The 13,238-nt window shown below is 45.1% G+C and overlaps 2 protein-coding genes across 9 annotated transcripts in view; one reads left to right on the forward strand and one right to left on the reverse strand.

Moving 5' to 3' along the window:
• Positions 1-4,409, forward strand: part of LOC146798268 (uncharacterized) — a 63,600-nt gene extending 59,191 nt beyond the window's left edge. For 2 of the 3 annotated variants that reach the window (XR_014968656.1, XM_085625554.1), the window contains one exon: positions 3,660-4,409. Coding sequence is in view for 1 of the 3 variants with exons in the window: in XM_085625554.1 (XP_085481680.1) it covers positions 3,660-3,686 (27 nt within the window). In the remaining 2 variants the exon portion in view is untranslated. The remainder of the gene's footprint in view (positions 1-3,659) is intronic. The other variant, XM_085625552.1, reaches the window with a different exon arrangement.
• SCYL1 (SCY1 like pseudokinase 1) overlaps positions 1-13,238 on the reverse strand; it is a 1,795,032-nt gene that overhangs the window by 860,082 nt on the left and 921,712 nt on the right. The gene's annotated exons all lie outside the window — the stretch shown is intronic.

Raw genomic sequence — 13,238 nt, forward strand, 5'->3', positions numbered from 1 at the left:
CCGGCACTTCTTATATTTACCGATCAGAGTACCGGCACTTCTCCACTGCCAAGGAGAGTACCTGTACTCATTGAAGGTAAGCTCATTGGTGCTATTGCAGCTGAACTAGAGGCAGTCAGAGTGGAGTAGATCTGTACGGCACTCTGACAGCCAAGCTAGTTCTTAGCTGAGTCACTGCTTAACCATTCAGCAGCGGCTCATTCCCGTTATGCAAGAGATACCCGTGTGTTGGAAATTTCAGGGCCTGCTCTGTTTGATAGAGTAGGGCCCATTCAGGCCCTACTCTGTCAATCCCTTTCACACTGTCGCTTACTGTGCAGTAACCCAGGAATTATCCAAAATTAACCTTTTCTGATGTGCTTTTTTCTGCTTGTGTGTGTGTGTTTACCTACCTGTGTATGTTTGAGTGTGAGAGAGAAACCGAGCTCAGTGAGGAAGAGAATCGGAACACTCTCAGAAGGTAGTTTTAAAGAAATGCGTGGAATGCTTTTGTGTGTGCATGTTTGCTTATTTCTGTGTATATGTAAATATTGTGCCAAAAGCAACCAAGTCAGAACAGTATAACAGTAAGAAGCTGCAAATGTTGCTAAACAAGGAAACCTTAACCTATCGTTTTAGGACTTTATTTTGTGTAATGAGTTAACACGTTTTGTTTATATTGATACTTTTCTCACATCTTGTTATGTCCTGCAACTGGCGTAGTACTCATTATTAATGCGGCTATTCCAAAGTCTCTTTTGTTCAGAGGCACACTTATTATTTCCCTGAATAGTGCTGTTGATGGCTTGACTGTATTCATTTAAAAGCTGTTAATCTGCATATATGGGAAATACTAGCAGGGGAAATGCAAGGGCAAAATGAATACTCCATAGAAATGTCTTTGCATCATCATGTATCGCCCGCCTCTAACCCCGCCCACTAGCCACGCCCCAGCTAAATTTAATTTACACTTATTTTTCTCAATTTAAAGGACTTATTATTATTGCTGTTCTCCAACTCGGATGACAGCAGTTGGGTTGGGGAATGCATTTTCTTGCCCCTGGTGTACTTTCTTGGGTATAAACAACAAATGTTAGAGATATGAAAATGGCTGACCCATGTAAAATGTTTGCTGCTCTAAAGCAGCGGCTTAATCACACACGGTGCTGTAGCCCGACTTGAGCCAGAAGACACATCACGTTTTTAATTTACCCTCTAAAGCTTTTTAAAGACGTGACAACGGCCTCTGCAGCTGGCCTGTATTTGTTACGATATACCAAGCTTTCATAGGCAAGGCCTTTTCTATGCAATCATTTTACATGCAGCCCAGTCTAGCCTGCATGCAGCCATGCGAGGGCATTGGATGGATTTATGTGTTTTTTAATGGAGGGTCCAGTGACTCCGGTCGCTGCAAAAGAGGGAGGGGGTAGGTGGCATACCTATGGGGGTTGTGATGGCACGGCTGGTTTTTTTGGTGTCGCTTGCTGCTACTAGGTACATCGGAGTGGGCCCCCGCCTCAGTATGTCTAGGCGGCATCTTGCTAGGGCCTCCTTTGTTTTCCCCAGGTCACGATTGCTGCCTTTTATTAAGTAGCCATTACTGAATGGGAGATTGTTGCAAACCAATTAAGGGCCGATGCCGGAGACGTTTTAAGGTATGGGCAAAGTGGGCTCTAGCCCAAGGCCCCAGCAGTTCAGGGGGCCCCCGATAGAACCAGCTCTGTTCTTTAGAGTCTTGCTTGCTTGATGGCTTTGAATGATTCTTAAACAGATTTTTTTAAATACCATTTTCCTTTGCTTTATTTTCACTGTGGGTGAAATGTGTCTTTTACATTTTGTAGAGAACTGTTGTGTTTATGTTTCATGCAACATCCATAAAATAATTTCTTTTGGATCAAATAATGACCTCACATATGGGAAATAGGAGTGTGTCACAACGATTATTTGCAATAATATTATCAAGCACCTGCCGTGTTACAATATTGAAAACACACATCAAGGTACCTGTAAACACATTTAGAATTTCGACAAGTGGGTCTGGGCTCTGTCAATGACTTGGCCAAAGAGGGCATGAAAGAGCAGAAATAGAATCATAAATTCAAAACTGTTCCTTACAGGTGCCCCCAAAATATGCTTGGCCCAGTGCCCCGAAAATCCGTAGGATGTCCCTGGTGCCGCCATCTGCGAATATGATGGCTCCAATTACCACTTGTGCTGGCATGTCTAGGCCCATGGAAAAGACATTTTGTGTACAAAGTTCAGCAAAAAAGCAAATTATAGCAAAGCTACAGAATGTTTAAATTCTGCATAAGTGTTTCTGAGGTTATATGAAATGCTACAGGCACTGTACATCCGTTCTCTTTGTAATACAAGTGTGCTCACATCACATTCCCTCAATGTGAATTATTACCGTAGGGAAAGAGCATCATGATGCAGAAACGAACCCTACACCTACAGATGTAGTTCATCCACACATCTCTTAGTAAATAAAGGTTGATGAATTCTGAATTGCCCAAAATTCACAGAATTCAGAGTTGGTTGAACCCACAAAGCCTTTTTCAAATGCGAGCTTGAGGTTTGTGGGTGTGTGACATAAGGAGTAGGTAGTCTGGCATTTATTTTAATATTTACTACACTACTCTAACATGTAAGAGGAATTGGTACTATTCAGAAGTACCACACACTATTGATTGCACTAACTTCCTCTTTCGTAGACTGCCTAATGTCAAAATAGCAAATTTTCTTACTTCATGTCATCAAGAATGGTACAACCAGATGAGCAGCGTAACAAGGCCTAAATTATAATCAAATGCATGTTTTAAAAAAAAAAAAAGTATTTGTCATTCACATGGGAGGTAATAATTTCCATCTCCTCCTACGTTATGTACCAGAAAACTCACGAGAAATAAGTTTAATGAACTTGAGCACTCCTGCAGGGAGTAACAGAATGTAAATAATGTTAGCCCAGCATAGTGTCTTAGTATCCAGAGGTCAAGTGGGTGGTATGATGGAACACAACACTGCCTGGCTTCCTTAAATTAGAAATACACTCCAGCTATTTTTCTCAGCAGTTGGCATTAATGATGACAATCGTTTCCGTAGAGCTGCTGTGACAGTTTCAAGTTATTGTCCATCAATTTAAATTCTAATTCAGACCCTAGATAGTTGTTCTTTGTTGTTCAGCGATAGGCAGTCCCTGAGACAATAGGACCGCTCCTTGGCTTAGTTCTGATTGCTGTCTCAGTTAAATAATCTGCTCTTGACAATGTTACAAATGGTGTAGTTTTATATGTTAAGAGTGTTTCCCACTTTCTCATTAGAACTTTGAGCAAGACAATATAGAGGCATTTCATTAAATGTTGGAGGTTTCAAATCAAAATACACCAGATATTTGGGCAGTGGGGCAAAGTGATAGGTAGTGGGCCGGGCGGGGAGCCCCCTCCATGCACTTCGCAGGGGGGCCCCCTCAAGTTTCATTACGCCACTGGACAGATGCACTCCTTCCCCAAAGCCTCGGTCAGCCATTGGCCAACACTGGGGATGGCTTTAAAGTTTCCTAAAATATTGATCAAGGGTGGGAGTGAAGTGAAAACGCGTATCGAGGCGGTCATAACTTGAATACACCAATTTTTCATGACTTATCAGGGTCCTAACTTTTAAAAATACATATTCCTTTCCAGGAGTACCTAAACCTCAGGTTGGTCTGAGAATCACCTACAATTACAGTGTACGTTGACTGTGTGGCTACCATTGGGGACAATACCGCTTATTACCGATGAAGACTCTCCGTGATGGATTGACTACAAGCCTTGAAGAAGACGTTTGACGACGAAACATGTGTTGGCTGTTGTTTAACTGGACATTTGGAATAGACATGTATGGAACAAACCTTCTGTCTATATGTACTTTTGCTGATTGCTGCTGAATTTACATGAACGTACCAGCCAGAGACAGATTTTTAAATTGCATTTCTTTGGTGGTGCTCTGGACATTCCTCTGAATCAATTTGTATGTTTTTTCCCCCCTGTACTTCGCTCTATTGGGATGACAGTGTCTCTGTTTTCATTGAGCACGCCTTCTTTACATATGACCGCTATACTTTCCTGAATTTGTGTATGTGCTGGCACCCTGTCTTACCATTGTCATCCGTTTTGCCTGTATATTGATTACCCTATAGGCCAGTTCGAGTCTGGCTGGTGGTCATGTAAACTGTACGGATGAGTTTATGCTATAGAAACAACATAACAATGGGGGTCGGCCCTTTTTGCATAGGGGGGGGGGGTGATTGCCCTCCCGCCCCCAGAGGAAGGAAAACATCTCCATGGTTAAAAATATGAAAATTACTTTGTGTGATGTATCTTTTAGTCATCTAAAGAGCACCAGTATCTTTGGTTTGAAATTGCACTAAATAAAGCTTTGAAGGAAAAGAAGCAGTATAATGTAGGGGGTTGGCCCTTGTGACATAAAGACCAATTCATCCCGGGGAATATCATTGATTTCTGAAATATGTGTTTCCCCTTGGAAAAGACACATTTACCAAATAATGTTCCATCTACAACAATGGTATTATCCTCATCCAGTCATCACATCACCACCTTAAACTATTTGAGGAATTCTTCCCTCTTATCAAGAAAATGGTATTGAAATCTGATTCCTTCTCCGTTCCACCCAAGTTTGTAGACATTGCTAATTCACCTATCTCACTTGGGGAGATAGAAACCACTGCCCATCACACTAGATTGCAGCCTCACTCTACAGCAAGTGCTCTTACTTCAGATTTACATAGTCAAATTACCAACTCCCTCACTCTGACTACGCAGCTTACCTCCCACCTGCCACAACTACTGTCTCCCCAGAATGCTGATCCCCCAACAACATTTAAAAGCACACAATTAGTGCTCCCTCTCACCCATCTACTGGGTTCTCCCATTCAACATCATTCGTACTACTACCCCCAGCCCTCCTTCCCCTATGCTCTCTCCCCCTATACTTTAGCACCCATTCCCCAACAACCCTATACTCTCTCCCCAATACATCAGGACCCTATCCCCAACTAAATGATCACCCCCTTGCCCACCTGTCCACTGCTTCAAGACCTGACAACTCACCCTCATACCTTATTAGAGTCCAGACTGGATGTGATTACAAAAAACCTGCTCGAGCTCAAAGCAGACTTACATAGACACACTCACATCACCACAGAAATGGCTAGCATTATGTGTCCTATTAAGGACTATAGAATGAAGAAACTCTCACTTGACCATCCCTTTAACCGCTTGCCATATCTCCAACAGCCAACACTTCCAAACTGACTTTTCCTACCACGACTTCTATGCAGTTGAGTTGAACTAAACTCTATCCCAATGCGCTCACGCACCAGATTAGATGGAAAGTCCCTTCATCCTGACATTGATATCCAAACCTTTCTCTTGTCTTATAACTCGGCACTCCCAGATATAACTAGCAATCAGGGTATAATCAATCCCATCTCGACAAAGCCACATAGAGCTCCTAGAGGCAACTATAGAGAGGTCAACAAGCACAACCTCAGGCAAATTACCCACATACACTCCATCCTAGCAGACCACAAACTCGAACTGAAATGCATGTTAATCAACTGCAGATCTGCTGTAAGACTTTTTCTCACCCATGATCTTGACCTGCTAATTCTGACTGAAATTTGGCAAAATGACTCATCTGCTCCAATTTATTTATTTATTTATTTTGAAGGTTTTATATATCGCGGACAAGACCCTTGCGGGTATCAGCTATCCCCGACATACTAGTCCCACCTAACTATGGTTAGATTAGATAGACCCAAAAGACCAGGTGAAGGCATCACCTGCATACACAACATCAACCTATCAGTTAAACATGCACAAACCCCCGTTCTATCCACGTGCAAATAACTTTGCCTCAATATTTCTTAAAACCAGACCCTTATGCAAACTACACATGATCTAAAATCCCCAGGGGACAATCTAGGTTTCATAGAACAAATTATGGAAACCATTGTACCAAACGCTGGCCAACATTGTAAGCAAATCTTTCTTGGAGACTTCAACCTCCACTGGAACGATCTGAAAGATCCCGCAATTAACACTTTTAATACCTTTCTTTCTGATCTTAACCGGACCCAATTTTGCGTTACAGACCCACTCACAACAAAGGATTAACCTTAGATCTTATCATCGCGAAGCCCAAAGCAATTAAACTTGAATCTATCCTCCCCTGTGATTGGTCTGATCACCACCGCATCACAGTCTTCATCAGGGAAGCAGTGACAACTAACACAGCCCAACCAAGGAAACCCAGACCAGATCATGAACATCCACCGTAATGAACTGACCTCACTTAGCCATAACATCCTGCCTCCTCCTGGAGAGATCTCAGATGTCCTTAATCTTACAAATCATTACAATTGCTCCATAGTGACTGTCCTTGACGCGGTTGCTCCACTACAACTAAAAAGAGTGTCCATAAAAGATTCCAAACCATGGTATAAAGGTAGCCTCGATACAGAAAGACGCAACTTGAGGCTAGCTGAACGTCAGTGGAGATCAGCTCCATCCCATGAACACCTCAAGCACTTGAGATCACTTAGGAATAGTAACTAAAAAAGCATCAAATCCTCAAAAGCAAATTATTTCAGAACCTAGCTTTTAAACTTTGTATACAGCATATTGATTTGCTTGCACATTGAACTTTGCCTCAAGTTCACACATCCATTTAACTCAGCTTCCTCAGCCCCGACCCCGGTCCACCACGGGCTCGGCCGATTGTTGTGGAGGGTAGTGAGGGCTGCCGGCTCTCTGCTTCCGGTCTCGCTTGGGGGAAGAACTAGCGGGTTAGCGTTCTAGCGCCCGGCTACTACTAAAAGACATGACAGTTCCGTCGTGCGGAGGACGCGCGCAGTGGGAGCACCGCAGGCACGCCAAAGGCAAGCCTGTCCGTGCCAGTTCCACGGCCAGCGCCATCCAGGATGCTGGTTGCCCAGCCAGAGCACGAATCCACTGGACCAGGTCCCAATTACTTGAAGTCAAAGATAAAGGTTGCAGTGCCCCGACGCTATGTAAGCTCTCAGGGTCTTTCACGGCCCACTTCAATTGTGCCACTTGTCCATTCTCTTTTAAGTTAGGTCCTAATGTTCCGTCCGTGCAATCCACTTCTTTTCCTGGACCCGTAAAAGAGCTAACTGATCTCCCACCCAAAATCAAAGCCTGCCTGCTTAATTGTAGATCGCTACCCCGCCATTCGGGAGACATTTGGCTATCCCTTGTAACTCATGCGTGGGATATAATATTTCTCACTGAAACTTGGGTAAAGGATTCTTCGAAACTGACCTCAATCTTGCTATCCCCCTGACTATCGTTTTGTGGGGATTAACCATGCCAGCACCAAGGTGGGCGGTGGGATTGCTGTGATCCTACGCTCAGGCTGGAAGATCTCCTCCGGAAACTCTATATTGGCCCTTTAGGAGCCATGTATTTTAGCATTTCTGAGGCTTGAATTCAATTTTGGCAGGTATTTTCATATACAGACCCCCAAGTTCCCCTCCCCATCATCTTACAGATTTCTACACTACTGCAGCTGACCTATCGCTTAAACAACCCCATTTTACAATACTTGGTGATTTTAACTTGCATGTGGATGATACCTCCTGCACCAAAGCGTGGCTGCTCTTAGATACCCTGGAGGGCCTCAATTTGACCCAGCGGGTTAGTGGCCCCACTCATCAGGCTGGCCATACGCTGGACCTATTATTTACCAATCATCCCAATCTGACCACATTATTACCCCTTCCTCTTACGTGGTCAGACCACTTCCTAATTCCATTCAGTCTGGCTATCACCTCTCGCCCAACCACTTCCGTTAAGGCCCAGGATTATGGAAGGAAATGGTTTAGAATCACCTGTCTAACGATGGCCCTCGCTCTTTCCCGCTCTTCATGGCAGTCAGTAGGGGATCTAGATACCAATGTCTCGAATTTTAATGGCTGGCTCTCCTCAGCCATAAACACTATTGCCCCTCTGCAACCGACGGTCTCTTCTAAACAAAAACCTTCAGCCCCCTGGTTCTCCCCTGCTCTGCGTGCGGAGAAGAGCCACTGTAAAAAACTTGAGCGGGCTGGAGACAATCCTATGACCCAAAGACAAAATCAACTTATAAAGCTGCCATTAAGAACTTCCATAAACTTAAGTGCACTGTAATGAGAGTGTACTTTATTTAGAAGGTCAACTCCGCTGATAACTCCTCAAAAACTTTGTTTAAAATAGTGAAAGATTTTTCCAAACCACCCGCATTATCTACCTCGATCCCCCCCAGCCAAATACTTTGTGATGGTCTATCAGACTTTTTTCATGATAAAATCCTAGACATATATACTCCAAGTTTAGCCCTTTCCCGGATCCCCTGGTTTGACTCTAGGGTAACTAAGGAGGAGGCACTTACGTCTTTTAAATGCTTCTCAAAAATTGCTGGCCTGCAAATGAGGCTCTCCTATGGATCCTTGTCCTGCACAACTATTCAGCTCGCTGGCCCCCCTTATTTATTATTTCTCCTTTGAATTTGATTTGGAACACCTCTTTACAAACTGGTCTCTTCCCTTCGACCTGGAAACAGGCCCTGTTAATTCCTATTTTGAAAAAACCCAAAGCCGATCAGTCTGTTTTTAGTAAACAACGATATAATTACCTAAAGTCCGGTCAACTTCTCCACGATTCGCAGTCCGGTTTCAGAGCCGGTTATAGTACCAAGACTGCATTACTGGAGGTTTCAGAGACCATCCGCGAATGCGTGGACGCAGGCGATGCAGCGATGCTAGTGCTCCTAGACCTGTCCGCGGCATGCGATATGGTCTCTCATGCCATATTGCTTGAGAGACTGTATAGTCTTGGGATTCAGGGCACCCCTCTGTCCTGGATCAGATCATTTCTAAGTGATCGCACCCAACAGGTCTCCCTTCAGCCTTTTGTCCCGGAGAAAAAAACACTCAATTGTGGAGTCCCACAGGGCTCCGCCCTGAGCCCCCTTTTTTTTAATGTCTACCTGTCTCCGTTGGCCACAGTGGCAGACGCTGACGACACACAACTGGTGTTTTCCTTTAGAGATCACTCTGACACTGCCTTCTCTAACTTCAGATGCTGCCTAAGCAACATCTCCACTTGGATGTCACTCAACACTCTCAGGCTCAACTCGGATAACACCGAAGTGTTATTTTTTCATCAAAAAACCCCCCTCTGTCCCAACTTTGGTGCCCACCTGAGCTGAATCCCCCCAGTCCCGGTGGAATCAGCCAGAAATCTTGGATTCCGATTTGACAATGAATTGTCCTGCAAGTCTCAAATAAAAAGGGTTTCTTCTGCGTGCTTTGGTAAACCACACATGATCCGCAAAATTCTCCCTTTTCTCCCTCTTGATTCTCGCCGGACCGTTCATATCAGTCCAACCGATTACTCAGATCGAATCACCTTCACCTCTTGCGGATTCCTCGGTTTCGTCGATCTAGAATGGGGGGGCAGAGCTTTCGCAGTTATTACTGCTCAAACCTGGAACAGTTTACCGCTGTCCCTTCGTATGACAGAATCTGAATGTTTATTTCGACGCAACTTGAAGACCTGGCTGTTTACCAACCCTTAGCCACTCAGTGATACTTACAACTGCCAACCGTCCAAAGTGCTGGGACACCCCTGCTGGGGGTAGCTGCATGCTATACAAGTTTCAAAATAATAAAAATAGTTGGATCAAGCAGCAACTGTCCTCAAAAACCTTTTGAACTCAAAAGCCCAATCGAACTACGCATCCATCCTGTCCCTTGCTGGACCTATTTCGCTTCTAAACTGCATGGATTTCGCCGCCTCCTTTCTCCAGAAGACAAAGAGCTTGATAAACGAACTGCAGATTACTGTGGAACAATATCCTCTCACACCTCAAACCATCCTCTCTACCACCCGTTCTACTGTTCCTTTGTGTCCCACGAGGCACTCCCCCAAAAAACAGCGCATCATGAAACGCTTTTGAAACCTTTGAGGAAAGTACCATTTATAATATTCTAACAACGCTCAAACCCTCACACCACTTCAATGAGCCTCAACCTCCCAACTTCTTCAAGGTGATCATACCAGCATTACTTCTACTTTGGACTAAGATTTTTAATGCCTGCCTCCTTCAAGGCACTATTCACGGGTGCCTAAAGTCCGGTCAGGTTTCCCCCATCCTAAAAAAAACTAAAGCAGATCAAACAGACATCAACAATTTCCTTCTTATCTTCAGTATTCCTACCTTAGCAAACCGCCTGGAAAAATGTGTTCACATCCAACTCTGTAACATCGATCAATTCCGACTATTGGACCAATTTCAACCTGGTTTCCGTCCAGAGCACAGCACTGAATCGGCTATGACACACATAATGGATGATGCCCTAAAAATGCTGGTAATCCTTGGCTCAGGCGTTTGCATGGAAATCATTTTTAAGCAGATTATTAGTTTCACAGATCTTTCTGTGTGGAACCAATCATCATAACAGCATAATTGTGTAAATCAAACAGTGTTATTCAGTGAAGATTTGTAAGAACAATAAAAGCACGGCCGGAATGTTTGTAAGTAACTTCGGATCAGCCGAAACGAGTTTAATTAGATAGGAATTATTTTACCAAATGCTATTGTGTGTGTCTTTCAGGACAGAAAGGGAAGAATGAATAGACCCCATGTGTGAATTTAAACCAAAATGGAAATCAAAAAGGAAAAGCTGAAGTAAGAAATAAATATTTAAGGTCTATTGGTTGAAGTAAGAAATAACTATTTAAGGTGTACTGGTTGATTGATTAACGAGACAGCAATTTCTTTCTCAGAACATTTTAGGATACAGGGAATTAATTATTGTATCACAGTTTATAAAACGTTGTCTATCTCTATAAGTGTGTGGACGGCGTTTCGACCCTTCGAAGGATAAAAGGGTCCCTTCTCCGAAGCCAGCCAGACGGAGAACCTAATCCATAAAAGCCCACGACACTATGTCAAAAACCTTAGTGAAATCTATTAGCAAGAGGGCCAGCGCACCATCGAGGTCCGACGCCTCCACCTGGACTCTCCTAATGCAGTGCTGCGTACTAAATCCACATTGATCCGAGTGGACCAAGTGAGGTAAAACTCTGCTCAATCGCGCAGCCAACACTGTCACAAAAACTTTAATGTTGGTGATAATCAGAGAAACTGGGTGATAAGAAGAGAACCGATACTTGGGAAGAACGTCTTAGGGAAGAACCATAATTGTAGTGCAATCTAAATCTGGTGGGAAAATCCCCTGGTGCAGGGCCGCTGCATACAAGCTCAGGAGATGAGGGCACAGGATCTCACAGAAGCACTTGCAATATTTGATGGGGTACCCATCTGGGGCAGCTGTCTTTCCAGCTTGCAACCCCGACACTGCAGCGGTCACCTCCTCCAGCATCACAGCTTGCTGCTGGCAACCACATCAAATCTATGTGAGAATCCACTGCATGCACCGCGGATTGATGAGTATAGGCCCTATGGCCAGGATGCCAGGAGGAGTGGCAAACACTGCAGAAGCCCAGCGACTGAGAGCACCCGGTCGGATTCAGGGCAGAGGAGGCGTTCAGGGTCGGGAAGCGAGTTAAAGACCCCTCCTACCATCGTAACGCCAGGAGGGAGGGTCAAGAGAAAGGATCTCAGCTTCTGCAGTGAGGACTGCAGCAGGGGTGGCGCAACGTAACACAATATAAAATTGTAATGCCTCGCTTCCAGTCGGCCCTCAATGCCCACATGTCAGCCCTGAGTGTCCATATGGTGCGCTGTAACAGCCAATGGAAAGGATTTATGCAGCAGTATGGCTACTACCCTGGAGCCTTGTGTGAAATCAGAGTGGTAAACCTTGTCGTAGCCGAAGCGGCCAGAAAGGGGCAGTTTATACCCAATAAGTGGGTCCCCTGTAATAAAACGACTGCTGGCCTGTGACGGTTAAGGTATTGTAAAACTGCAGAGCACTTAATACGATTCAGGAGGCCGTTCACATTCCAGGAGAGTATCGTTATCTTAACGGAGGCCATAACGCAGTCAAGGAGGGTCCAAAACCAGCCCATGCCCACACTGAAGGGGACACGGTACCCAAGGGCCTGCAGCGCCGTGCCATGTCAAGCTAATATCTATTACCCATGTGATTGCTGCCACTAACCTAGAAGGAAAACGCAATGCAAGTACAAACCATTCAACATAAGAAACCAGGCGTAAAGGCCCAACTAGAACAATCACCCCTCAATGCCCACACTTCACCCAAAGAAGCATCTGTCGCCTTAACTAAATGCTCCAAAAACTTACTAGGGAGGTAGGAAACCTCTGTGGTTCATAGGTGCCCAAACAACAGGGTCAAGTGCCTGACAACAATTTATCACATTGAAGAGACCATGAAATCAAAATTTCACCCTCCGAACCCAGCAAAGCAATAATCAAAACAGGAGAAAGGCCACACAGGCTAGAGCCTCATTCAAAGAGGGGAGGAAAAGGCAAGCCCAGCCTCCCCCTCTGGTTGCCCCCTCCAACCCACTACACCCCCACCAATGTCAATGAAAAAAAGAGGGAACATCCAATTCACGGAATGTCTGACGACTAAGACAACGAGCCCAGGTCTACCTCAGTCGAGCGAAAGACCAAGTGGGTATCAGAGAGGTCGTCCGCCTCACCCTGCACAGCCAGGCCCGGGAAATGATCACCCAGAGGGAAGCCAGGGAGCCCACACCTTTGGCTTCACCCTGGGACATCCGATAGCAGGAGCGTTCCCCCTCCGCTGGCGGCGGGGGAGCGACCCTGTACGCTCCCAAACCTCGCTGGGGCCTGGTCCACCAGGCCACCATACTTGGCCTGCCCAGGGGACAGTCTTCAAGCAGCCTCCTCTCCATTGCCCACTCCCAGGCCTGGTCCGGAGTTTCAAAGAGGAGGGTGGTGGATTGAAAAATAACTTTGAGACCAGCCGGGTAGAGGAGCATGCATCTTAGGTTAAGGTTTCGGAGCTTCTGTTTAATTTCAGGAAATGATCTCTGCTGTTGCTGCACCGCTCAGATATATTCAGGGAAGAAAATTGCAAGTCAGGCAGTGTGCGGACCACCTGCTGGTTGGCATCCCTATGCTTATAGTTGACAATCCACAGCATCAGGGGCCTCCGCGCCAAGGAGCAGTGCACCCTCTCAATCACAAAAAGAGCAGACAACTTATCCCCAGGGACCTACAACTTAAACCAGTCCTCCAAG

This window comes from Triturus cristatus, chromosome 9 (assembly GCF_964204655.1).
Source record: "Triturus cristatus chromosome 9, aTriCri1.1, whole genome shotgun sequence".
NCBI classification, from domain to species: Eukaryota; Metazoa; Chordata; class Amphibia; order Caudata; family Salamandridae; genus Triturus; species Triturus cristatus.